General features: G+C 43.2%; 2 protein-coding genes across 3 annotated transcripts; both read right to left on the reverse strand.

Annotated features, from left to right (window-relative positions):
• Positions 1 to 374: 374 nt before the first annotated feature.
• DDX56 (DEAD-box helicase 56) lies at positions 375 to 13,524 on the reverse strand. Of its 2 annotated transcripts, XM_072633753.1 has the most exons (14): positions 13,416 to 13,524; positions 13,026 to 13,187; positions 11,971 to 12,131; positions 11,651 to 11,821; positions 11,390 to 11,480; positions 9,280 to 9,524; positions 8,977 to 9,096; positions 8,487 to 8,600; positions 8,315 to 8,409; positions 6,939 to 7,012; positions 6,709 to 6,798; positions 6,056 to 6,161; positions 1,538 to 1,620; positions 375 to 851 (listed from the first exon to the last, which is right to left on the reverse strand). In XM_072633753.1, exons 1-14 carry the CDS (start codon positions 13,473 to 13,475, stop codon positions 765 to 767), a joined length of 1,659 nt encoding a protein of 552 aa, XP_072489854.1. In that variant the 5' UTR covers positions 13,476 to 13,524; the 3' UTR covers positions 375 to 764. The 2 variants fall into 2 exon arrangements, with proteins under 2 accessions (XP_072489854.1, XP_072489855.1); XM_072633754.1 differs by lacking the exons at positions 13,026 to 13,187; positions 13,416 to 13,524 and adding an exon at positions 12,544 to 12,648.
• A 4,296-nt stretch (positions 13,525 to 17,820) lies between these two features.
• TMED4 (transmembrane p24 trafficking protein 4) lies at positions 17,821 to 22,584 on the reverse strand. Its single transcript, XM_072633755.1, has 5 exons — positions 22,327 to 22,584; positions 21,816 to 21,916; positions 20,392 to 20,517; positions 19,916 to 20,062; positions 17,821 to 18,977 (listed from the first exon to the last, which is right to left on the reverse strand). The coding sequence occupies exons 1-5, from the start codon at positions 22,490 to 22,492 to the stop codon at positions 18,828 to 18,830; spliced, it is 690 nt and encodes a 229-aa protein (XP_072489856.1). The 5' UTR covers positions 22,493 to 22,584; the 3' UTR covers positions 17,821 to 18,827.
• Between the last annotated feature and the right edge of the window lie 2,264 nt (positions 22,585 to 24,848).

Here is a 24,848-nt window from a genome sequence, read left to right on the forward strand (position 1 = left end):
CACTTTTTTCCCCTCACAAATGAGTAAACGAAAGCTCAAATAAAAATGCGAAGGCTACATTCCAGGTGCCAGTAGAAACATCCCCATGGGCAGCAAAAGGCAGAGTGGAGTTCTTGAATGATAGGAAGAGACAAACATAGTTCTTGGAAACCAGCTTCCTAATCCGGTATATGAGTGAAAAACCAGGGCACAAAAATAGGCAAGAAACGTGTACACGCAAAGAACCATGACTCCAGACCTGAGATAGGAACCTGTGGTCTTGGGCAATGAGTCTGGGGGCTCTAAGAGAGGAGAGGAGCAAATCAAGGTCAGTCTAGGGAGCAGAGATGCTAAGGGATGAGTAGGAGTCAATGGAGCATGCTGAGCATAAATAATGAGGATGTATTTCATTCCATTTATTGCAGTGCCCCATTGATCACTGGGGTTGAACTATTTCTCTGAAGTTCCTTCCAGCTCAGTCTATGAACCTCTACGTGGCGACCCCTGCTGGCAGAGGAGAGATACAGCACGCTGCAGCCTGGAGAGCAGAATCTTCGATCTCAACAAGGGCTGAGGCCACCACCAGAGAAAGGCTGCTAACCTTCTCTATCTGGCTCTTTGAGTCCAATCTCTTAAGTAGATCCCACACTGAGTCCAACAGTCACTTCACAGCACAAGACCAGTCAGCCTTCCATCAAGGGTGACAATTTAAATGAGTGGCTGGCCAGATCCAAGGGAAGGAACAGAAATGCGTGACACTCAGGCCCAGGGCTGGAAGAACAACCTCAGGAGTGCTTAGCTGAAGGGGCAGAAGCCCTTGGTTTCTTCTTCGTGTATTTAAAGCTTCGAAGTGGGTTCTGTGTCTTTGGGGCCTGTGGGAGTAAGAAGGTACTAAGGACAAGAATTCTCTGTCTGGCAGAAGAATGATGAGTCTCCCTACTAAATGTAAACTGCAAACATCACAACAGTCCAAAGAACACAAGGCAAGAGAGGAAATTCATTGTCACAGAGTATCAGAGGCTATTTGAGCTGAGGAGACCTTAGAGATGGTTTTATCTGACGACCATGTTTTACAAATGAGGAAACAGAGGCCCAGAGGAGAGAAAGTGCCCTTGTGCCTTCTTTTTTGTCCCACATACCCCCACATATACTATAACCCCATTCTACTTTTCCCCTACCCTCCCTACCTCCATTGCCTTCACTATTCCTTACTAAGAAAACAATGAAAAAAACAAAAATGGAGAGTTTTTTTTAAGTCCCAAGTTCCTTTTCTCTGGTACCCTGACAACATCTAGTCACAAGTTCATAGCCCACAGACCAAGCCACTAGGCTTCCTAGAGGCTTCTGATCCAAGGCAAAGATAAGGCCTCTGCTCTTTCTCAAGGGGCTTTTTAAACTGTGGGTTTATGTAACTGAAGGGGTCTTGAGTGGAAAAAATTTAAGAAGCCCTACTCTAGGGGATAGGGTCTGACACCATTTCCTGCAGGCAGTAAGGAAGGGGAAAAGGTAAACATCCCAGGATCCTGTTCCCTAACCAGAGCCCACGAAGGGGAGGTACCTTAAATTTCCTGTGAGAGGTGAAGGGTCTGCTCCGCTTCCGCCTGCTGTGAGGTTGGGCAATGCCACGAAGCGTGGGGGGGACTAGGAAATGAAGAAAACAGATTTTTGGCAATCTGTATCCATGACTCTGCTACAACTACAGCCCTCATCCCCTCCACGACTTTGGAACTCAGCCATCCCCAGATATGACCCTAGTAGATCTCTTTCCTATGCTGAATTCATCCCTCCTGATGTTTTCTTCCTGGACCTTTCTGTGCATTTGACTCTGAACACCCACTCCTGCCTGAAGCCCTATCACCTCTTAATTTCCATGCAACTGTTCTTAAACTGGTTCTCCTTTCAGGTCTCTGCCTGTTTCTACTCTGTCCAGTCTGATGGCTCCCCTTCATTAACCTTCCTATGCCCCTTCTCCCCTTACCCCCCTCAACAGTCTGTCCTCAGGTATTTTAGCTATTCTTTATCTATACTCAGTCCCTCAGGAGGCTCATCCATTCCCATGGCTTCAACTATTGTCTCTCTTTAGATCATTCTTTATCTAGTCTCTTTATTTCCAAACATCAGTAAGATCTACAGCTAAATTTTATATAGTGCTTTAAGATTTATATTCACAACAATACTACAATGTAGGCACTATTATGCCCACTTCAGAGAGGAGAAAACTGAGGCTTAGTGAGGTTAAAGGATTTGCCCAAGGTCACAGAGCTAATAAGTGTCTGAGGTGGGATTCCAACCCAAGTCTGACAAATCTTGTGCTCTAGTCACTACACCAAAGGACATGTCCATTACAATGCTCCAATTCCAGGACCTGAACCCATCATATTCTCCCTTAGGTGGATTTCCAGTTCTTCCTTCCTACCCCATGTCTGATAATCCTTTTCAATGACTTCATTATTCATACTAGTAACTTCCCCTCTAATCCCACAGCTGTAAGGCCATACCCTAAACCTCAAGGTCACATGGCACTGCATCGACTCTCAAAATCTCAAACTCGGTATGTCCCCACTTTCAGGGCCATGTGCGGTCTCTTTATACATGCTCAATGAACCAGGTGTTTGATCTCACTAGAAATAACAATCACTAAACAACTTCCAATTTGCTCAATACCCATCCTGCAGGAGGGCAGGCCACCCCCTCTTCTGGTCACACTCCACTTTTCATCCATCCCACATGTAACACCTGACCACTGATCATTGCCCTAATTCCCTTCTACCTTCCTTAACTTCCTACTTTTTCCATTCCTATTCCTAAGTCACAAAACAGTTGGAAAAAGATCACAGAACCATACTGACCAAGCTCACAATGCTTGCTCATTTGGCAACATATTATAGTGGAAAGAGAACTGGGGCTGGAAATCACTGAAGAGACTACAAAGGTCATCAGGGACAACCTGTAACTGAACAAGTATCCCTTCTACAACATAAGTATTTATTTAGTTCTTATTATGTGCCAGGTACTGGAGATACAAAAAGGGACAGTCCCTGCCCTCTCAAGGAAATTATTTTCTTACAAACCCAATCACCAGGCTGATAAGACTGAAAGAACTCTGAAACTTGCGGCTCCCCAGCCCTCCTAATGAGAGGGTAGAGGACATGGGAGAGCTCCTCCCAGATCTTCCCTTTAAGGAGAGTGCCCAGTGTAGCCACCTCCTCACCCCTCACCCCTCACCCAGCTGGAGGATCTTACTTCCCTGGGCCAGGTACATTATGCGTACCCCTTGTCAGCTTCTTTTTATGTGCTTTCTTTGCCCCAATATGTTGTGAGTGCCTTGAAGGCAGGGACTGTCTTTAACATCATACCTGGCACATAGTAGGTACTTAATAAATGTTTATTCGATGATTGGGTATCAAAGGGAAGGGAAACCATTACTTCTTTAAACAGCTCATTTCTTATGGAAGTTTCTCTCCTATGTCAACCTGCAGGTCTTTTAAAATCAACTTTACTTTTTATGTTCTAGAATTATGCCAAGAGTTTAGGTCAAATTTGCTGACCTACAGAGTTTACAGATTCCATTCTCTTGCGTTTTCTGAAAATCAGGACACATCTGCCTTTCTCCCATCCTATAGCACATCTCTCTTTCTCCATGGTCTTTCAAAGGTCACTGACAGTGGTTCAGCAATAACATTGGCCAGTTCTCTCAGTTTCCTGGGATATTGTTCATCTAGGCCTACTGACCAGAACTCACCAAGGGCACTGAGGTACACTCTCACAATCTCCCTATTTATCTTGAGTATCAAGTCTCTATTAGTCATTTGTGTTCTGTCCTTCCCAGTCCAAAGATCATTTTCCTTGGCAAACAAAACAGAAAGAAAATAAGAGGTGAGCAGGTCTACCACCAGTTAGCATTGCCACATTGTCACCTTGTGGGTCTTATTGCATCTCTGATTCTCCTCTTTTCCTCAATGTGGGGTGTGGGGAGGAGGGTAGGAAGACCAGCAAGATCCCTAGATGATAGTCTGAGATCTACCAATGATAAGTCAGTTAATCCCTCAGTTTTCTCATTTGTCAGAAAGAACAAATGGGCTCCCTTCTTTTCTCTCTTTACACTCTCACTGAGTGAACGCCTAAATTCCCATGTATTTAATTATCATCTCTATGTAGACAACTCCCAAATATAAAGATGCAGCACTCCGGGGTCTCTTCCTGAGCTCCACCCTCCCCTATTAGAATATTTAAAATAGGGTGTCCAGTAGGCATCTCAAATGCAACATGTCAAAAACTGAATTCATTGTTTTTGTTTTATTAATTTTTTTAAATTAACAAATATCTTTCTCTCTCTGTGAAATAGATGATAAATAGATTTCTGCTGACTTGACTCCAAAATCTCTATCTTTAGGTCTGATCTCACAAAGTCAGCTTTCAAAGTTCTCATGAAGTGAGGTTTCTAAGTTCCCATTGCTTGCTGGACAAACAGATAGGTTAGGGAGCAGGAAGGGCCCTCACAGGCCACCTACCACAACAACCTCATGCTACAGATGATGAAATTGTGGCTCACAGCGATAAAAGGACTTGGTCAAGACCACATGGCTATTAAGTTTAGAGCTGAGCTTGGAACCCACACCCATGGATTAAAAAATAAGAACTATTTTCTTTAAACAACTTCTTTTAAATCTGCATAACATTTTTTGTTTTTATACCATCTTCACTTCCAAAAAAATTTTTCCTACCTCTCTTACCTAGCAATTCATCCCTTATTGCCTCCAGGATCAAATATAAAATGCCTTGTTTGGCCTTCAAAGCCCTTCATAATCTGGCCCTTCCAATCTTTCCAGTCTTCTTACATTTTACTCTCTACCATACACTTTTCAATCCAATGACTCCTGGCTGTTCCACAAATAAGACACTCCGATCTCTTGGCTCTGGGCATTCTCTCTGGCAGTCCCCCAAGCCTGGCATGCTCTCCTTCCTCCACTTGGAATACTGACCCTGATGACTTCCTTTAGGTTCCAATTACAATCCCACCTTCTACAGGAAGCCCCCTTAATTCCATGCCTTCCCTCTGTTACTTTTCATTTATTATTCTTTTGGAGGCAATTGGGATTAAGTAATTTGCCCAGGATCATATAGCTAGTAAGTGTCTGAGGTTGGATTTGAACTCAAGTCCTCCTAACTCCAGGGCTGGTATCTATCCACTAAATTACCTAGTTGTCCCGAGCTCCTACAAATTTTCAAGCAGTATCTCATGCTACTCTCCTAAGGGAACCTTCCACTCAAGCAAAACTAGCCTAATTCACTATCCTCTGAACACTAGTTTTAGTGGTTCCCTTCTACTACCACCATTCTTCCTGACTAAAATACTCTCTTCCACTTAGGCAAAAATCTACTTTCCTGCCAAGTCCCAACTCAAGTCCTACCTTCTTTCTTTTTCAATACACACAATTATTGTTTTAATTGAAACATTTGAACATAATTGTTTCCTAAAAAATCCAATTCCACTGCAGTCCTTTCACTTAAAAAAAACCCAGTTCTGTCAAACCATACTAACGTAGCAAACGAAATCTGACAGTGCATGGAGAACTCAAGATCACGGAATCAGATATAAAAGAACTAGACTGAGGACTGAAATAAACTAGAACCAGAATTAGTAATGGAGGTGGAATTCAAACTCAGGTGCTGAATCTCAATGCAGAACTCTTTCTACTACCTCACTTCCCACCTTCTCCAGGAACCCTCCCTCAAATTACTCCAGCTACACTGAGCTCACCCTTCCCAGAAATCCTATTGTGGTTCCAGTCAATACTAGGCGGTATCAATTATTCCCCAAAGTTTCACAAGGGTTAGCTCTCTTTCCCTAGCTAAACTATATGAGAACATAGACTGTGTCTTGTGCGTTTTTTATATCTTCCCACAAGGAAGAGAGGATATTGGACAAACACTTGTTGGCCAGCTGACTGATCCAAAGTCCTCTCCCTGGATAGCTGTCAGGGACCCTACCCTCCCAAGACGTCTCCATTCTCCACTTTATTAGCACATGCTCTGCATTGGCTCTATTAATGACCTAAGGCCAAGTGATTCTTACCCAAGTAGTCAGGAACATGGCCAAGATGGGGCTTCACCACTGCAGGGTGCAGGGGCCGGTCATGTCGCAAGAGCTGTAAGTCTCTAGGGTTGTCCTCAAAGTAGGTCTGGAAGAAAGGGAAGAGGGATTACTGTGGAAGCCTTTTTTTCTTAAATTTTTTCTTTTATTGTGAACTCAAGAAACAGCAACAAGCATCTCAAAATGTAAAGAAAAAGAAAGTGAGTTATATAAGAAACTGAACTTATGGACAGCTTAGGTATATAAATATTAAATTTACCAAGGCAGCAACAAAACCGCTCCATTTGGGTATCCTGCACTGTTTTCTTCCATTTTTAGAAAATGTTTTATTCATGTTCTTTAGGAGGGCAGAAGGTTATCACTACTCAATTATCAACCAACTAGCTCTCCTCTCCACCTTATAACAAATACATACAGTTCAACTGAACCAAAGTCTAATTCTTCCAACCTGTCTTACCCCTCCATGGGCTGTTGAATTACTCTTAATACCCTTGATTCATAAGGTCCCATTAAGCCCCAAACAACACCCAAAACCCCATCTGCAGCATAGATATCCACTCCTTACTACTTACACTACCAGACATCACCTCCTTTTCCCTGCTCGCCACCCTTGAATGTGACCCATCCTTCCTCACCTTAAGCTTCTCTGAGTGCAGAAGCTCCTCTTTAATCTCCTTCAGTCTCGCTTCCCGAATGGCTTGTTTTGTCACAGAACGCATGGCATCCTGGGCAAAGGAGGAGGACTGTATTGGTCAGGGAAGTGGATAAGGCAAATGGTCCAGTACAGAACCCATTACTATCCCTTGTACCTAAGTATGGCACCCCCAGCTCACAGAGAGGTACAGAATGCATGCCCCCAGCTCACCCGGCAGCGGTATCGGAAACCCTCAATTTCCTCCATTCTAAATTGGTAGGGAAGAAACATGGACTCTGCACTCTCTGTGGACAGAAGAACATGTAAGGTCCTAAAACAGCTGAAAAGTTTTAGCATCTAATGGAGCAGGGCAGCTAATCCAGGAACCAACCCAAAAAAAGGTGAGTGAAAAGGCATTTATTTCTCCAAATTTTAGCTCTACCCTATCCAATTTCTTATCCCAGTCAAGTAGGGCAATGTCCTACCTTTTTTTTGGTGCTACCTACTTTCCCCAAATCCTTAGCCCTCCTCTGAATTCCAGCAGCACTTACGTGTATCCATTCATCTGGGTACTTTCGCATACAACAGGTACATGTATTTATAAATATCTACCAGGTAGGTATTGAACTTTTGTTACACACTTTTTGTTACCCTTTTTTCCCACCTACCCAATTAGACCCTTGAGGGGAAGGGTCCTTGTCATATACCTCTTTTAACTCCAACATTTAGCCCAATGTGTAACATATAGTAAATGTCCCACAAATTCTGGCACTGATAACACGTATCAACACTTCTTAGATATGAAACACCAGGAAGAGATAACGTATTCTTGGAGCTCAACATTTCCAGAAACAAACTGCTTTCTCAAAATCTGCCCAGCCTTGAGGCTTCCCAGAAAAAATATTCAGCATATTCCTCCTGCAGAGAGGCACCATGCTATAGTACAAGGAATCTAGTTTCAGATTCAGGACCACTTGAGTTCAAGCCTCAACTCTGACACATATTGATTGTGACTCTGGTCAAGTCACTTAACTGGAGAAAGAAACAATTCGGTTTGGGTTGGCTAGTTGAGGTCTCTGATGTGTTATTGCGGGCAAGACCAGTGGTGGGACAAGCCATTTGAGGGCTTGTCTTTTCACCCACCAAGGAGTTGGCACAGCAGCCACAGACCATGATCTATCAGCTGACAGAATTCTATGTCCAGGATGCAACACAGGCAAATCTATAAGCCAAAATTACAGAAGGGTTGCCCCACTGCACTGGCAGATGGAGTTTCCTCACTGGGGGACTTCTTAAATCATTAAAATCACAGGTCTAAAGACACACAGACAGTGACACATAAACACCCATACACAGACACAGAGTATCCTTTTCCACACTTCTTTCTTCTTCTCCAGTCTGTCTCTCAGCACTACAACTCCATTCTAAGCTTCCCACTAGTTTCTCTCTGATCACATTACCCCAAACTTTTTAATTATAGCTATCCTTGCTTCTCTATACATTTCCTTTCCTATCTCTGTATCAGTAATCCAGCCTGGGTGGTTCCATTTCTTTCAAGGTGAGGGCAAGGGAACAAAAAGCTACCCTACAAGAAACTCGATTTTTACCTCCCCCAAGAGCCTCTTCAATTTCTTTTAGCTGGGGACGTTCTGTGGGCAGGACAAAGGTCAGGGCTGTTCCTGGGTTGTTGGCACGTGCAGTCCTGTAAAGAGAGGATGCATTTAGGCCACAATCCCCTTCACCTTGCATCTTCTGCACATAGCCTGGCACTATACTTACCTGCCGGCTCGATGAATGTAGGCCTCAGGGGAAGGTGGGAGATCAAAATTGAGCACAGCTGTTACATTGTGGAAGTCAATGCCACGTGCCACACCTGATTCCGTATCAGAGGCCCTGTAGAGAAACACCTTTAAAACCAAAGTGCTCCTTTTCCTTTAGAAGAGGCATCATGCCTAGTGCACCACATTTGAATGTCAACCACTTGAGAGTGAGTGATCTTCTTTAGTAACTGGTTGCCTCAAATCTAGTTCAGATTCTTCCTTTTCTTTTCCATTTCTTTCTCAAGCTGACAATCCAATTTATATCACTTCTCCCCACCCTCAAGTCAAAAACCAAAAAACATTCACATATCCAAAGCAAAGAATAACACTTAGAAATCCTAGGAACCTAATCCTCACTCCCATTCCATGCATTCTAGTGTTTAGCATCCTTCCAAAAGATAGGACTGTGGGAATGGAGAACTAAGGAAGTTGAGGGAGCTCTACTTCACCTCTCTCCTTTGGATCCTTGGCCCCGACGCTTGCCCTTAACAGGGGCCCCCAGCACTTCCTCATCAGTTGCAATGACACAGTCATAGAATCCTTGGTTGAACTGTGAGATGATGTGGCACCTACAGCCAAAGACGAGATGTCAGGCTGGTTCTACAGTACCTGCCAATTGGTTCTTCATCAATCCCACGCCTTTTAGCTTTAGCCTCTCCCTGTTATTTTGATTCTTTAACAGTCCCAGTCGTATAACTCTACTCCCTCAAGCTCTTTCTATCACCTTGCACCAAATCACAAGGACTCTAAACCTGGAACGAAGAGGCAGTTCTCCATTGAGCACACAGGCAGGAATGCTGAACTGCTCCAGGAAAAGTCGAAGGCGGTAACCTCGGTCTAAGGTATTAACAAAGAGTAGGGACTTGCCCCGCAACAAAGATAGCTTTAGCAGAGCATAGAGTAACAGGAATTTGTCCTCCTCAGTCTCACAGACCACTTGAAACTGCTGCAGCTGATCTGGCCCTGGAAGTTGAGATTCATGCAACTTCAGGGTAACCTAGAGAGAAGGTAAAGCAAGGATCAAATGAGTTATGTAAGAAAGAGAAGAGACAAATACTAACATAGAAATTTCCCAGTCAACACCTAGAAACCACATTCAATATATAGACAGAATATTAAAATCCTCTTTCTCTGGCTGATTTTTGATGATGATAGATATCTTACATGGTACTTTGTAAGTACTTGCAAAGTACAGAATACTTTGAAGTTTGCAAAGCATTTTTACAAACGCAATCAATAATCAATAAACACTTATTAAGTACCTAATATGTGCCAGTCACTGTGCTAATCTCTAGGAATACATATAGTTCTTGCTTTACATAAATTTGCATTACACAAATGTGACTCCCCAGAAGCTGGAAGCAATATCAGCATGAGAGCAGTCATGTAGACACTGAAGCTGCTAGGTCACTCAGGTTGCAGGGTACAGAACCACAGAAGGCGACCCCTTGAGGACAGGGAGGGGTCTGCAGAACAGTCTACTTCCCTTAAGCAAGAACTGGCTGTACTAAGAGGCAAAACACAGTAACACAATCCCTACCCTCAAGGAGTTTACAATCTATGGGGAAAACAACAGGTAAACAAATATAGAAAAAGCAAACTAAATCCAGGATAAACAGGAAATAATTAATAGAGGGAAGGCACTGGAATTAAGACGGGTTGGGGAAGACTTCCTGTAGAAGATGGGATTGTAGTTAGGACTCAAAGGAAGCCAGGAAGGCAAAGGTGAGGAGGGAGAGCAATCTAAACAGGGGGAAACTGCCAGAAAAAATGCCCAGAACCAAGAGATTTCTTGTTTACGAAACTGCTAGACTAGTGTCACTGGACTGAAGAGATATGTCAGGGAGTAAGGTGTGTCTGAATGCCAAACAGAACATTTTGTATTTCCTCCCAGAGACAATAGGAAGCCACTGGAGTTTACTGGGGTGGGAGAGGTTGACATGATCACATCTGCACTTTAGGAAAATCACTTTGGTGGCTGAATGGAGGCTGGATTGGAGAAACGACAGAGACTTGAGGCAGACAGACCCAAAAGCAAGACTATTGCAAAAATCTAAGTATGAAGTGATGAGGCCCAATAATAGAGCAGTAACAAAGAGAGGAGGCACAACACATTGGAGAGATGTTACAAAGGTGAAATCAACAGTACTTGACAAAAAATTGGACTGGGCAGTGGGCGTGGGAAGGTAAAGAAAGACAGTGAGGAATACAGTAAGACTCATAGAATGCAAGTCTGAGGGACTGAAAGGATGGTGGTTTCCCTCTATAGTAATAAGAAAGATAGAAGAGAGGGAAGGATTTAAGGGAAAAGATAAATGAGTTCCATTTTAGACATACTAAAGTTAAGATGTCTACTGGAAAATCAGTTTGAGACATCTGAAAAGCAGTTGGACATTTGAGGTCAGCACGGAGATTGGAAGATAGGTAGATTTGAGAGTCATCAACACTGCGATGGTAATTAAATCCATGGGAGTCGATGAGATCACCAAGTGAAGCAGTATTTAAGCCTTGAAACCACTGTAGGAGGCAGAAACCATTCATGGTATTATGCCCATTTCACAGATGAAGAAACTGAACCTCAAAAAGGTTAACTGGTTTGCCTATAGGCACAGGGCTAGAAGAAAGTGCAACATGATTTATAACTACATTTACAATGTAGCTAAGGTAGAGCTGAAGTAGTACTAATTGCCAGTTATTATGAGAGAGGAGGCATCAGGTTGAAAAAAGATGGGAACTACTGCCATGAGCTTTACATGAGAATGCTTTCCCCTTGAAAAAAATGGTCAGGATGGCAGCTGAGGCACTTTGGGAGAATTCTCATTGTCTTCCCCAATTCCAAATCCTCCCCCCGTTATACCTCACCGGATTATGCAATACAAGCTCCTTGAGGGCCTGTACATCTTCATTAAAAGTAGCTGACATGAGGAAGGCCTGGTATATCCGAGGCAGGTGGCTGCAGAAGATCACAGAACGATCAGTTCCATCCTGGGCATTCAAACAGCTAGAGTTCCCAGTTGCCCCCACATCCACCCTGTAGCCTCCAGGACACTCAGTAAAGCAATTTCATCCCTACTCTCCACCCAAAGCCCTCCCTCCCAAGATTCAACAATCCCACACTCCTACCAAAGTAAGGTCTTAAGCTCTTCTTCAAAGCCAAAGGAAAAAAGCAAGTCAGCTTCATCCATTACAAGCAGTTCCAAGGAGTCACGCAAATTCAAATTTCCCTGCAGAAGATGACTTAGCACTCGAGACGGTGTGCCTACTACCACATCTGGTTTTTCCATTAGCAAGGGCCTACAGGAAGGTAAAAAATTAGTATCAGGATAGAAATATGCAAAATATACAAAGCCAAAAGAAATACAACTGGAAAGCAAGCACTTCATCACTATCCTTAATCTTTTATCTCTAGATGACTTTCTTCTAATTCCATTCCTTTCACCTACCTTTGAAAAGCAAAGTCCTCTGAAGCTGACACATCAACCACACGAACATCACGGGAACAATATGCTGTCAGTTGACGGATCATGGTCTGTGCCTGCCGTGCCAACTCCTTGGTGGGTACAAGAACAAGGCCTCGAACAGCCTGTTCTACCACTGGTCCTGTCTGTAACAGCATATGTCAAGGATCTTAACCAGCCAACTCAAATCACACTGTTCACTTCATCTCTTTCTTGTACTACCTTCAGTCAGCAGAGGCCACGCTCCTTACAAAAAATGGAAACTTATATGTCCTCTGCAAAAGCAACCTGATCTCCTCTTCAAAAGCAAAAGAACCTAACTCCCTTCAGTCACTGTCGCATGATTGGATTACCACAGCCTTGGCTTCACTCTATTCAATATTTAAAAGACATTTATAAAGACACCTAAAAAGTAACGTGATCTTTCCTTCACAAATCAACATAGATCATACAGAACCAGATTCTTTCCTTTCACTGTCACATGATTACCCAGACTTAGTTTAATTCTAGACCACATCTAAAAGAGAAGAATATGACCTCATGCCTCTCAAAAAGTACCTTTGAATCCTGGCAAATCCTGGCAAATCCTGGCCAGGAATGGGATGGAGACAGCTTAAACTGGCAGAGCTGACAGTTAAACTTCCAACTTGACAATTAACAACTCTGAAATCCACAAGCTACAAATCAGGCCTTGATTTGTTTTTGTCCACTGTCTAACTTGAGAAAATATTAAAAATCCAGATTAAACTTAAAAGCCTGTCCTTTATTTTTAGACATCTGTGAAATAGGCATACCATTAAAGGTATTGCTTGCAACTAAGGAACCAAGTGAGACCCAAAGGCTCACAGATTTGAAGCTGAAAGGGCTCTAAGAAGCTATGTAGCTCACCCTACCCCCTTTCACAAATGAGGAAACTGAGGCACAGTGGGACTTAGTAACTTGCCCAGGGTCACACCTGCAGTAAGACCTGGGTGGCACAACACCTCCCTGAAGATTTCCTTCCTCGGCCCCCCTCACCCCAAGGGCCCAGGCTGTCATACCGCCTTCCTATGAAGCAGATGCTGCAGCAGGGGAATGGCATACGCAGCGGTCTTCCCCGAGCCGGTGCGGGCCCGGGCCAACAGGTCCTTCCCCTCCAGCGCCAGCGGAACGGCCTTCTCTTGGATGAGCGTGGGCCGGGCCCAGCCCTGCTCGGCGATGGCCTGGGAGAGGGCAGAAGCGGAGAACGGTGGGGAAAGGAGGACAGAGAAAAGGGTGCAGACAGCCAGGCTGGGTCTGGCCTGGCCGGGTCAGCGCCGGGGCCGGGCGGCGTCAGACGTGGTGGTCCGGGGAGCCGCGTCTTCGGGGAGGGGTTGCAGGAACCACGGAAAGAGATGATCGATGACTGCCCCCAGATCTTGCCCTTCACCCGCCCTCTTGTGCCCCACTACCTGCAGGAGCCGTGGGTCCAGTCCCATGTGCTCAAAGCCCAAAACTTCGGAATCCGCCATGCTGCCGCGAAGAAACTACACGCATGCGCGGCAGGAAGTGTGGCCGGACACTGCGACGAGGCAGAGGGCCTAGGGGGCGGGGCCAGAACACTGCCCAATCAGATTGGGGACAGTAGCCTCACTCCCGGAAGAACACAATTCGCTAGGGGCCCGCCCAGATTCTGTCGCCTCCTGGCTGTGGTTGATCTTGGTTCCGAGAGAGCGAGGCGATGGCTTGGTCTTGTGTTTGCTCTGGAAAAAGGCGATTTGAGCTGGCTTTTGGTCATGGGAAAGTGGAAGAGCCCTCAGCTCACAAAGGGATGTCAAACCCTCAGATGCGAACAAGGTGCGTTACTAGGGTAAGGCACCGAACTGTTTGCCTCAGTTTCCTTTTCTGTAAAATAATAATGGCCAACGTTTATATAGTGCTTACTGTATGTCAGGCACTGTGCTAAGTGCTTTGCAAGTATTATCTCATTTCATCCTCACAGCCACCCTAGGAGGTGTCGTTATTATCCTCGTTTTACGGATGAGGAAACTGAGGCAAACTGAGGTCAGCTGACTTCCCAGGGACACAATGGTGGTGAGTGTGAGTCTGGATCTGAACTTGGGTCTGACTCCTGACCCAGCACCCTATCCCCTCTGCCACCCTGGGAATAAGAATAGCATTTACCTCCCAGAATTGTGAGAATAAAAGGAGCTATTGGTAAAGCACTTTGCAAACCTTAAAGCAGCATATGACAGTAGCTATCATTATATCACAGATCCAGAGATGAAGGGGAACTCAGAAGCTATCCAGGCCGTCCCCCTATTTTCCAGTCATGAGCAGCTAGGAAGTCTAAGATTGCCTACACTTAAATTCAGGTCTTCTCTGATAACAAATCCAGGGTTTTTCCCATAATGCCATGCTACTTCTCACTAAGAGTCTGTTCCCAATACATTACTGATTTTCTGGAATTTCATAAGAAACTGAGGCCCAAAGAGGTTAAATGACTTGCCCAAGGGCTCAGAGGTAATAAGTGGCAGTGAGAATTTGATCTGAAGAGCTGACTACAGAGCCTGGGCTCTTCACACTACTCTAACTACACTGACCTCCAAACCTCTACACAGCTGCTTACTTGGCCCCTCCATCATTCCTTTTCTATCTACCCTTCCCAAAAATGTCCATTTACCATAGTCTAAAAGCTGGGACTCCCTCACCCAACTGCAGCAACTCCTCAGCTTCCACTTTCTAAGTTTAATTTTTTTCTCAATTAACAAAACTCCACCTTTTCCCCTACCCACTTCCCACTCCACTGATAAAAACAAACCCTTGTAACAAATATGCATTTTCAAGCAAAACAAACTTCTGCTTTGGTCATGTCCAAGAAATAGGTCTCCAAATGCATCCTGAGCACATCACCTTTCTGTCAGGTGAGGGAGTAACATGGAATCCTGACTAGTCATTGCATTTATTAGAGTTCTTAAATTTTTGAGTTGTCTTTACAGTGTTATTGTTAATGTAAAAATTGCTCTGGTTCTGCTCACTTCACTGTGCACCATTTCATACAAAGTCTTGCCTGGTTTCTTTGAAACTGGTCCTAATGACTAATGTGAAAATGTGTTTAATGAGAAGGTATGTATAGAACCCATGTAAGATTGCATGCCATCTCAGAGAGGGAAGGGGAGAAAATCTAAAACTTATGGAAGTCATTGTACAAAACTGAAAACAAATAAATTAAAAGAAAAACTTTCTTTCTTACAGCACAATAGTATTACATTAGCCATATAACACAATTCGTTAGCCATTTCCCAATTGATGGGCACCCCTTTAGTTTCTAATCATTTGCCACCATAAAAAGAAGTTATTATACCTTTTATAGAGGGTCCTTTTCCTTTTTTAAAATTTTAGTTTTCAACATTCTCTTCCATAAGTTTTTTACCTTTTTTTCTTTCATTGATCTCTTTGGGGTATAGACCTAGTAAGCCGTGGGGTATGTAGTTGGATGACTTTGGCGGCATAATTCCAAATTGCTTTCCAGAATGGATTGACCAGTTTACAGTTCCACCAGCAATGTGATGACATACCTGTATTTCCATAGCTCCTCTGGCAAATTTGTCATTTCCTTTTTTTTTACTATGCCTTATCTGCTGGATGGAAGATGGAACGTTAGAGTTGCTTTAATTTGCACTTAGTTATTTAGTGTTTTGGAACATTTTCTTCACATGGCTATTGATAATTTGGATTTCTTCCCCTGAAAACTACTTGTTCATATCCTGTGACCATTTATCAACTGGGGAGTGGTATTCATTCTTATAAATTGGAAGCAGTTCCCCATATTTCTTGGAAGAGAGATCTTCATTAGAGAAACTTCCTACAAAAGTTTTCTCTTATGTTTTCCTTCTCACTTTAATTACATTGGTTTTATGTAAAAACTTTCTAAACTTTCTATTTTCTGTCTTCAAAACTGTTCATGTTGTTCATGATCCCATATCCACAGATTCATGAAAGGTATTTTCAACCTTATTCCTCAAATATATGTTACCCTCCACTTTTTTCCATTCAAAGGACAAGCAATGCACTTTCCCCTATCTGCAATTTTTAGAGAGCATATGTGTCTGTGAGTACTCTGATACTTCCATAGGAAAGAAGGAAATAAGTACCTACTCTGTGCCAGGCACTGTGCCCAGCACTTTACAAATACCCTCTCATTTGATCTTCACAGTGTAGGTGCTTTTATTGTCATTTTATAGTAAAGGAATTTGAGGCAATCAGAGGTTAAGTGACTTGTGCAGAGTCAGACAGCTATTAAGTGCCTAAGGATGAATTTGAACTCCAGTCTTCCTGACTCCAACATTCTATTACCAGCTGCCAATGAAAGACATTCTTTGCTGGTTCTCCTGAGATGATTGTGTCCAGTATTTTGTAAAACCTAAATACCATTCACATTATCTGTCATTACACTGGTGTCCCAGGACTATAAATCTGTGGGAATGATGGAGATGGGTTGTGGCACTGATTTTTGACAGCAATAGATAGCATGTTAAAGCAGACTGGGCTGGGCCAGCCTCAGGCAGCTGGATTTGGAGATAAGGGAGCTGAATGAATGGAAATAAATACCTGGGTGAGATGGAAGAATACAGTTTAGGCCCTAGTCTCAGAATGTAGAGTTAGGAAGACAAAATAATCGCAGTGAACAGGGCGCCCCCTGGGAGCCCAGAGGCGAAGGGCACATAGTGTAAGCCGAGCAGAGACAACTGAACTAGACTGAGGACAGAGCAACTGCTGGACCACGAAAAGAATGTGATTTAGAGGTGTATGAACAACACAGGTAGACTAAAGAAGTGAAAAGATCAGGGTGGAGGAGCAGCTATTGGGACAGCTATGCTGGCCAAGTCCCTGGGAAAATATCTGAATGTTCAGTAGGTTAGTCTGTTTTCCAGTCTTTGACAGTCTATGACAAAACTGTAAACTACTTGGAAAGACATCAGGACAGAGGTTTCTCTGTTATGTGCTAATACAATGGTAGTGTAGCAGTCACCCTGGCTTCTCAAAGCTCATGCCACATGGGTTCTGACAGACCCTATTAAGCTAGAAAGGTCAGTAGCAGTACAGTAATGGTCTAACATGAAATGTTCAACCTAGGTAAGTTCTGAGAGGATCACTGCCATACATTTGGCCACCAAGGTAACTATTTTTTGTCACAGCACATCAGAAAACCATCTACTATGGTACTTAGACGTGCCTGCATTGGTGAAAGCCCCTGACAAAATCAAGGCTCTTCTTAAGTATATACCATGCCAGCCTCCTCCATCACCTTGTGGTAAAAAAATTAGCAAAGAAAGGATACCCAGGACGTGGTGATGCACCAGCCTTTCTGAGATTTATCACAGCATCCCAACTCACTGCTTTCAAAACCGGTCTAACTCTGTCTCTATCATTTAAATGGTAATTTTCCCTCTTTCCAAAAAGTCAGGATAAAGAAAGCTCACTGAACTGAACTCTGATGTCTAGGAAAAGTATTACTGTTTTCTTTAAAACACAACTATCCATAGTCATGAGTCATATGACCTATAAATCTACCACGCCTGAAACATCTGAAATAGGACAAAAAATGAGTATTCTAGGATGAAGGAGGTTCGGTAAGTTCTAAGAATGATTCCTAAAGACTAAGACTGAAAAGACTGCAAGCAAAACCAGCCTCTTGGATGCTTTCCTAATTGTAATTAAGTCCTTAGATATGTTTGTTCTAAACTAGAAGGGTTTCAAGAGATTTAAGATCAGCTCCAAGTCATCCTTGGGGTTATTTCATAGCAGGTTACCTATACTCTACTATTCTGCTTGGTTTCTGGTCTGGTAAGAATATTTCATCTCAAACATCACAAGTTACCAGAACAGGTTTTATTTCACTGGAAAATCCATACAAAGAACTGAACCTGGGACCCATGGAGAAAATATTTACTGCATCTTAAATAAAATTTAACAGTTAGCAGCTCTGTGGGGGAAAGAGAGAAGAAGGGAAGAAAATTGACTGCCTCCAACTGCTCACTCCACAGCTTCTTACCTTAACTTCACATCCCCTTAATAGCCATATGGGGCTCAAAGTGTCCAAAGGGGCCTGTGCATGACTTACAGGCAAGGCCTTACCAGCAATAGGCTGAAATGTCTGCTTGGGTCCCTACCCTGAACTTTCATTGAAGAGTCTGACAATTGACACAGTAACTATTTTAAAAAATGTACGCATAGACAGTGCCGAAGACTGTCAATTCTGCATTGATCTTTTCAACCATTCTTACACACAGGCAGTGATATTTCAGATATGAAGGATAAAATACACATATCAAAAAATATTTGTTATATAAAAAAAATCTCATTCCCTTGGTATCCAAGACCTGCCACCTTGTTAACAGTCACAGATCATCTCAGTGAAGCCAGGACTAACTGGACAGTAGTGAGGCTAGAGTGTCCTACTTGTGGCACTAAAGTTACACACGATATAGGCACAGTAAAAGAAAATCAGAAATTAAGGGAGCAGGGGAGTGGCCTTGGCTTATTTACTTAATCAATGGGCTAGGAGAGATGACTGGACATGGAAAAAGGAAGGCCATGAAATCAAGGCTGTGTCCTGATTAGCTCAAGCTCTTCCCCAGAGTACGAAAGGAGCTTTACATAGGCTTTGAGCAGTGTCCTATGACCTTCAATGGGAGAAATGGAGTTTGTTTATAGGCAGTCCAGTGGCTACTAACCTCAGGCTGATTGGTGTGGCTGCCAGGGAACTAAAGGCGCATATATTCTCAATTTTTTTTCATCCAAAATCCAAGTAGCCAGGGCATGATAGAGGGAAAGTACCAAGTAAGTAGGATGAAAGGAAAGGGATTGTACAGGAAAGAACTTTACACCAGCTTTTTGGCCTCAAAGAAACTCTTGAGGTGTCGCATCTGCCAGATGCCAGTGAGGATAAGGATAACAGTCTGAGCAATGGACCACCACAGCACTCTCTGGTTGGTGCTCTCGCTGGTCATACGGAAGCGCTCCTCACGATACTGTAGGAGACATGAGAGATACAAATGTAGCCACAGGAAATGAACACTTCTAATTTATAAGATTAAGACAACACAGTTCCTTCCTCTTATGTTATAGTTCTATTCCAGGAAAGCATAGAATTATTCCTGCCATGTAGAATACTAGAATCCTGGAAGTTTCAGTTTGTTTTTTAAAGCTGAAAGCCACACGTGGCCTTGAGGCCACAGGTTTCACATCCCTGATTCTTGGCCAGGCCCCTCATTTGTAAAATGAGGAAAGTGGGGCCAGAGGGAGACAGCAAGTTAGGGTCAGTTAGAGCTAGAAACTCAGCATGCTGGAATCCTATTTATTGCTCTTCCCACCATATCACCCTAACTTTTATTGCCTTTGGTTCAAAGAGGTTCACCTCCTCCCCACCGCAATTTCCTGCTATAATATTTCTGCAGTATAGCTCCAAAGGTTTCTAGTTTCAATGCCAGCATCTGAAAAGAAATCCAGCTCCCTGCTCAAAAGCAGGCCCAAGGAGGACCCACAGAGTTACTGCTCTTATCAAGTTTCAAGCTGCCTCCTTGTTGGAAGCCTGACTTTACACAGTAGTAATAATAATAATAATCACATTTATATAACACTCTACAGTCTAAAAGCGCTTTCCTCACAAAAAGCCCTTAGGATAAGCAGTGGAAATATTATTATCTTCATTTTAGAGATAAGGAAACTGAGGCCCAAGGCAACTTTTGCCAGTTACAGAGCTAGGAAGTGTAAAAACCTGAACTCAAATTCAGGTCTTTGGACACAAGTCTAGCATTCTTCCTACTATGCCATGTTCTCTCTCACAAGAGTCTCTTCCCAAGATGTTACCAACTTCCCAGAGTCTGGGAAGAAACTACACCTCAGCTTTCAGGTTCTGGCTGGCAGAGGAAGTAATCAGCTTCCATCTAGGACAAGGCACTGCCCTTACCCGCTGGTAGTTCTGTTCCTTTTGGATCTGTTCCACCTGATCAAGCAACTGGCGGGCACGGAGTTGTAGTTCTGTTAATTTATCCTTGGCAGCAATTTCAGGGTAGTTGTTGGTATGCTCGCCAACCTGAATATCCAGATGTACTCTCTTGGTAAAAGACAAATATACATAAGGTCAGGATTAGGAGTCTGGGCAGACCACGCCATTCTGATATCTGAGTGATTAGGCCTCAGAGAATATATGTGTAGTCTCTAAAGATCTGCTAACCTAGGCATTTAAACAGTCCCAGTGAGTACATTAAAAACACCATTACCATATAACATTAGTTCCTGAATAGGAAGTTTCTCAACATTCTTAATGCCTCTCTCCTTAGCAACATGTCATATGTGGAGATAAAAGCAGCCCCCACCTTCCACTCAGAACAGGAAACAGATCTGGGGGAAGCAGTAATTCTTCAAAGGGGCAGATTCCCTTACTAGTTTGCCGCCTGCAAAGATGGTCATTCGAGTAGAATTGGAGTGCAGGCAGATCTGGTGGTCACCTGGGGTATGGGAGGTGAAGGTGAATCGGCCTTCTGAACCATACTGCCGTGATAACACCACCTACAAAAAAGTGACAATAAAAACTTAACCCAACCAGCCTGTACTATCTTTATTCCCTCCCATAAGCCCTTGGCTCAAAGCCTTTAAATGGCTCCCTAGTACTGACCTAATAAAGTCCAAATACCCAAGATCTTCTCCAACCTGGTCTCAACCTACCTTTCAGCATTTATGTCCCACTACTCCTCCTACAATCCAGCCAAACTGGACCATCTGCTCTTCTTGGAAAAAGTCTTGTTCTTTGCTCGATGCCTTTACTCATGGTCTACTTTCTATCGGAAATGTCTCTCTTTCTATGTAGAACTATGAAAATCCAAGCTACCCTTTAAGGCCCATCTCCAATGTTATGTCCTCTTCTGATACTTCTAACAAGATGTAATCTCTCTCTCCTCTGAACACCATAACATTTCATTTGTCTCTCACTTATAGCATATAACATTCTTAAATTATAGTTGTGTATTTATTCTATACTTCTCAACTAGTTTTAAGTTCCTGGCAATGTTTACCCATCTCTGCAACTCCCACTGTGGAACTGCATGTCACAAATAGTCAAAAAATGTTTTTAAACTAAACGGAACCAACTGCAAAATTATGAGGTCAATGGTGACCCCAGGGAGGCCAATTGTTAATGCCTGTTATCTACCACACTAATGTTCAGTTGGAGAGCCTATATGGAAGCTATCCTTGATCTGGACCAAATACCAGTTCAATGCATATAAGCACTTAAGTGCCTATTGCGTACCAGATACATAGAAGATACTAAGGACTCAAAAACAAAATCAAAATACTCCTTGCCCTCAAAAAGTTCAAATTTTCTTGAGAAAAGGGACCATCATACATAGAGATAAATATAAAGTACTTGCAATTGTAAAGTACAAGTGATTTTGGAGTCTAATAAATAGGGAAAAAAGTAAAGATCTCTTGTAGGGGAACTGTAAAAAGCACTTATGCTAGGGAATAATCTTAACAGAGGATCTGTGACCTTATTTTTTTAATGTTCTAATAACTGTATTTCAATATAATTTATTCTCTTTTTAATCCTACATACTTTATTTAAAAACACTATTCTGATAAGGGTTTCATGGGTTTCATCAGCCTGCCAAAGAGGTCCATGATAGAAAAAAGATTAGATTCACTGACTTAAACTGAGGCTTGTAAGGAGCACTTAAGATGAGCTTTGAAGGGAGTTAGGGCATCCAAAAAGCTGAAGTAAAGAAATGCATTTCAGATAATGGGTACCGACTGCAAAAGCAGAGAAGCAGGAGAAATGCCCTGCAAGAGGACCAGCAAGTGGGTCTCACCTTTCCATCTGGATCCTTCACTTCCACATGCATCCCCAGCCCTGGGGTGGAAGGCAGGAAGGTCTCCGTCTGCTTGTCCCATAGTTGGGTGCGGTAATTCCCTGCAGGGCAGATGAGTTCTCTATCACAACACACCTAGCAACAGCTGAGGTCCCTAGGACACCTGTCCCACAGGGGTGGAATAGTACCGGGTGGGTGGGGGTGGGAGGGAACCGTGTTTCCACGGGTGATGGGTGAGCCTAGAGAAGGGTCCCCTTCTGGGGACAAGTTAACACTCTGGGGCCGCGCCAAGGAGGTGAGTTGGGGGCCAGGGGGTGACTGTACCCAGCCCAGTTCTGGACTAGAGACAGGGAATAGGGGAAGATGAAGAAGGAGATTCGGTCTGGGGCTGGGGCCAGTGCCAAGGGTTAGTTTCTTTCGGAGGCGGAAGGTCAGAGGTCAGAGTCGGGGTCATTGTCTGGGCCGGCGCCGGGGTGGAAAGCGAAGGTCTGTCCCCCACCCCGGTGCTAACCGATAACCATGGTCTCGTCGGGGATTTCCTCGATGAAGCAGCGTTTCTCCGTCTCTCCAATGTGGAAGTAAAGCCCCTGCACTGAAGCCAGGGCCAGCCAGAGCAGCAGCAGCAGAGCCCGGTGCCACATCGCAGCCCGCAGTGGCCTGGCCCAAACACCTGCCATAGCTGACGGGCCCAGACGCCCAGCGCGCCTGCGCGACGAGCCATCGCGCAGGCGCTTCCCATCCAGGACCGCTCCAAGGCAACTCTGAACGCAGTTACAGCCAGAGAAAGCATGACATGCGCACTATTGCTCTGCCTTCCTCACCCTTCCCAGCCGCCCTTCGCAGAAACAACTGAGCATGTGCAGAAACCTCCGCCTCCGCATCAGGCGGAAGAAATTTACAAGCATATTGACCATACAGTGGGCAGTTCTCATTACTGCTTCGGTGCCCACTGGAGTATTGCATTATCATCTCGTATTAGAATTGGTTGCGCAACCTGACCTGAATAACACTGTAAGGGCAACGCACAGTGAGTGAGAGAGGACATCAACAAGCATTTATGAAGTATGAAGTTTATTATATGCCTGGCACATAAATCTGAGGCAGCTAGGTGCTGTGCAGTGGCCTAGAATCTGAAAGACATGAGTTCAAATTCAGCCGCAGACACTTACTAGCTGTGTGATACTGGGCAAGTGACTTAACTTCTGTTTGCCTTAGTTCCTTCATCTGTAAAATGAGAATTAAAAAATAGCACCTACCTCCCAGAGCTATTGTAAGGCTCAAAGGACAGAATTCTCAAATGTTTAGCACAGTTCCTGCTGTATAGTAATAACTATACAAATATTAGATGTTATTATAACTTAAAACAATTATAATAAGCACTGGATTTAGTCCAATTTCCTTACTTTACAGATGAGGAAACTGAAGTCCAGATGGGTGAGTGATTTGCCCAAGGTCCAGGGTTGTCCTAGAGCTAGTTCAAATAGACTCACCAGAATTCAAATTTTTAGTGTCAGCCAAAATCTTCAAACATTTACTTTATTGTTTTGTTGAATATCTAGACATAAGAATGATTTTTAAAATGTTAATGCCAATTTAATTTAAAAGTGTGTCCTGCAATACCCTTTTTTTTTTTTTTTTTGGAGAGTCAGTTGTTAAACATTTACCAGCAAATCGCTAAGGTCACATATATATTATCAGTTAAATTTCATAGGATCATAGAGCTAGAGCTAGAAAGAAAATCAGAGGTCAACTAGTCAAACCCCCTCATTTTGCAGATAAAAAAGCTGAAATCAAATGCTGTCAACTAGAGCTAGAAGAAATCAGCAAACAGTGCTGACAGAATCTACAAAAAATCTGTGTTGTCTGGTCTCCAATCCTATTCATTCCCAATTGATTCTCCACACCACAGTGGTTCAAACCTTACCTCTTCTCTCTTCAAGTCTCCCACTGTACTTTTCCAGTGCTCTCAGCTGAGGACCTGTTCTCCTATTTTGCTTATGTTCTTATCGATGGAATTGAATATCCTACCTTTGATGAGGGATATAAGGGAATGGGAGGTTGGGCAGAACTGACGAGAGCCTTCCCCATTCAGTCTGGCCAATCTTCCTTTCCAGAGGGAAGATGAATGATGCTAACTCCAGGTTACTGAAGGAAAAGACTCTGAGAAGATACGATAAGAGCTGAAAATCTCCATCATATCCCTGTCCCTAGCTTACTACACTAGAGACTTTGGTGGGAATTTTCCCATGGGTGAAATCCAGAACTGTCTCTCTGGGTTGAGCTGAGAAAGGCAGCTAGGTGGTACAATGGAAAGAACACCAGCCCTGGAGTCTGGAGGACCTGAGTTAAAATCCAGCCTCAGATACTTACTAGCTATGTGACCCTGGGCAAGTCACTTACCTCTGATTGCCTTCAAAAAAAAAAAGTTACTAGTGAAATTTTCTCTTTCAGTTGAAGTAAAAAAAAGCAGAAGGATGCAATCCTGATCTCAGGTAAAACAAAAGCAAAACTAGATCTAATTAAAAGAGATAAGGAAGGAAACTATATCTTGCTAAAAGGTACCATAGACAATGATTATCAATACTAAACAAAACTGCACCAAGTGGTATAGCATTCAGATTTTTAGAGAAGTTAAGTGAGTTACAGGAAGAAATAGCAAAATATACTAGTGGGGGACCTCATCTTCCCCCTCTCATAAGCATAAAATAAACAAGAAAGCAGTTAAGGAGGTAAATAAAATTTTAGAAAAGTTAGATATGATAGACCTCTGGAGAAAATTGAATGGAGATATAAAAGAACATACTTTTTTCTCAAGGGTACATGGCACCTATACAAAAATTGACCACGTATTAAGGCATAAAAAAACCTCAAAATCCTACACAGAAACGCAGAAGTATTAAATGCATCCTTTTCAGATCATGATGCAATAAAAATTATATGTAATAAAGGACTATGGAAAGACAGACTAAAAATTAATTGGAAACTAAATAATCTAATCCTAAAGAATGAGTGAGTCAAACAACAAATCATAGA

The sequence above is a fragment of the Notamacropus eugenii genome, chromosome 1 (genome assembly GCF_028372415.1).
Source record: "Notamacropus eugenii isolate mMacEug1 chromosome 1, mMacEug1.pri_v2, whole genome shotgun sequence".
Classification (NCBI taxonomy): Eukaryota; Metazoa; Chordata; class Mammalia; order Diprotodontia; family Macropodidae; genus Notamacropus; species Notamacropus eugenii.

Bases quoted from the DNA above. Each gene is read 5' to 3' on its own strand.
- DDX56 (XM_072633753.1), bottom strand. From the start codon at position 13,475: ATGGCGGATTCCGAAGTTTTGGGCTTTGAGCACATGGGACTGGACCCA. The intron at 13,188-13,415 runs GTAGTGGGGCAC...GCCCTCTCCCAG, and splicing joins TGGACCCACGGCTCCTGCAG to GCCATCGCCGAGCAGGGCTG. The intron at 1,621-6,055 runs GTAAGAATCACT...TTCATTTCCTAG, and splicing joins CCATGTTCCTGACTACTTGG to TCCCCCCCACGCTTCGTGGC.
- TMED4 (XM_072633755.1), bottom strand. From the start codon at position 22,492: ATGGCAGGTGTTTGGGCCAGGCCACTGCGGGCTGCGATGTGGCACCGG. The intron at 20,518-21,815 runs GTGAGACCCACT...ACTTTTTTGTAG, and splicing joins TGAAGGATCCAGATGGAAAG to GTGGTGTTATCACGGCAGTA. The intron at 20,063-20,391 runs GTAAGGGAATCT...TCTTTTACCAAG, and splicing joins TCTTTGCAGGCGGCAAACTA to AGAGTACATCTGGATATTCA.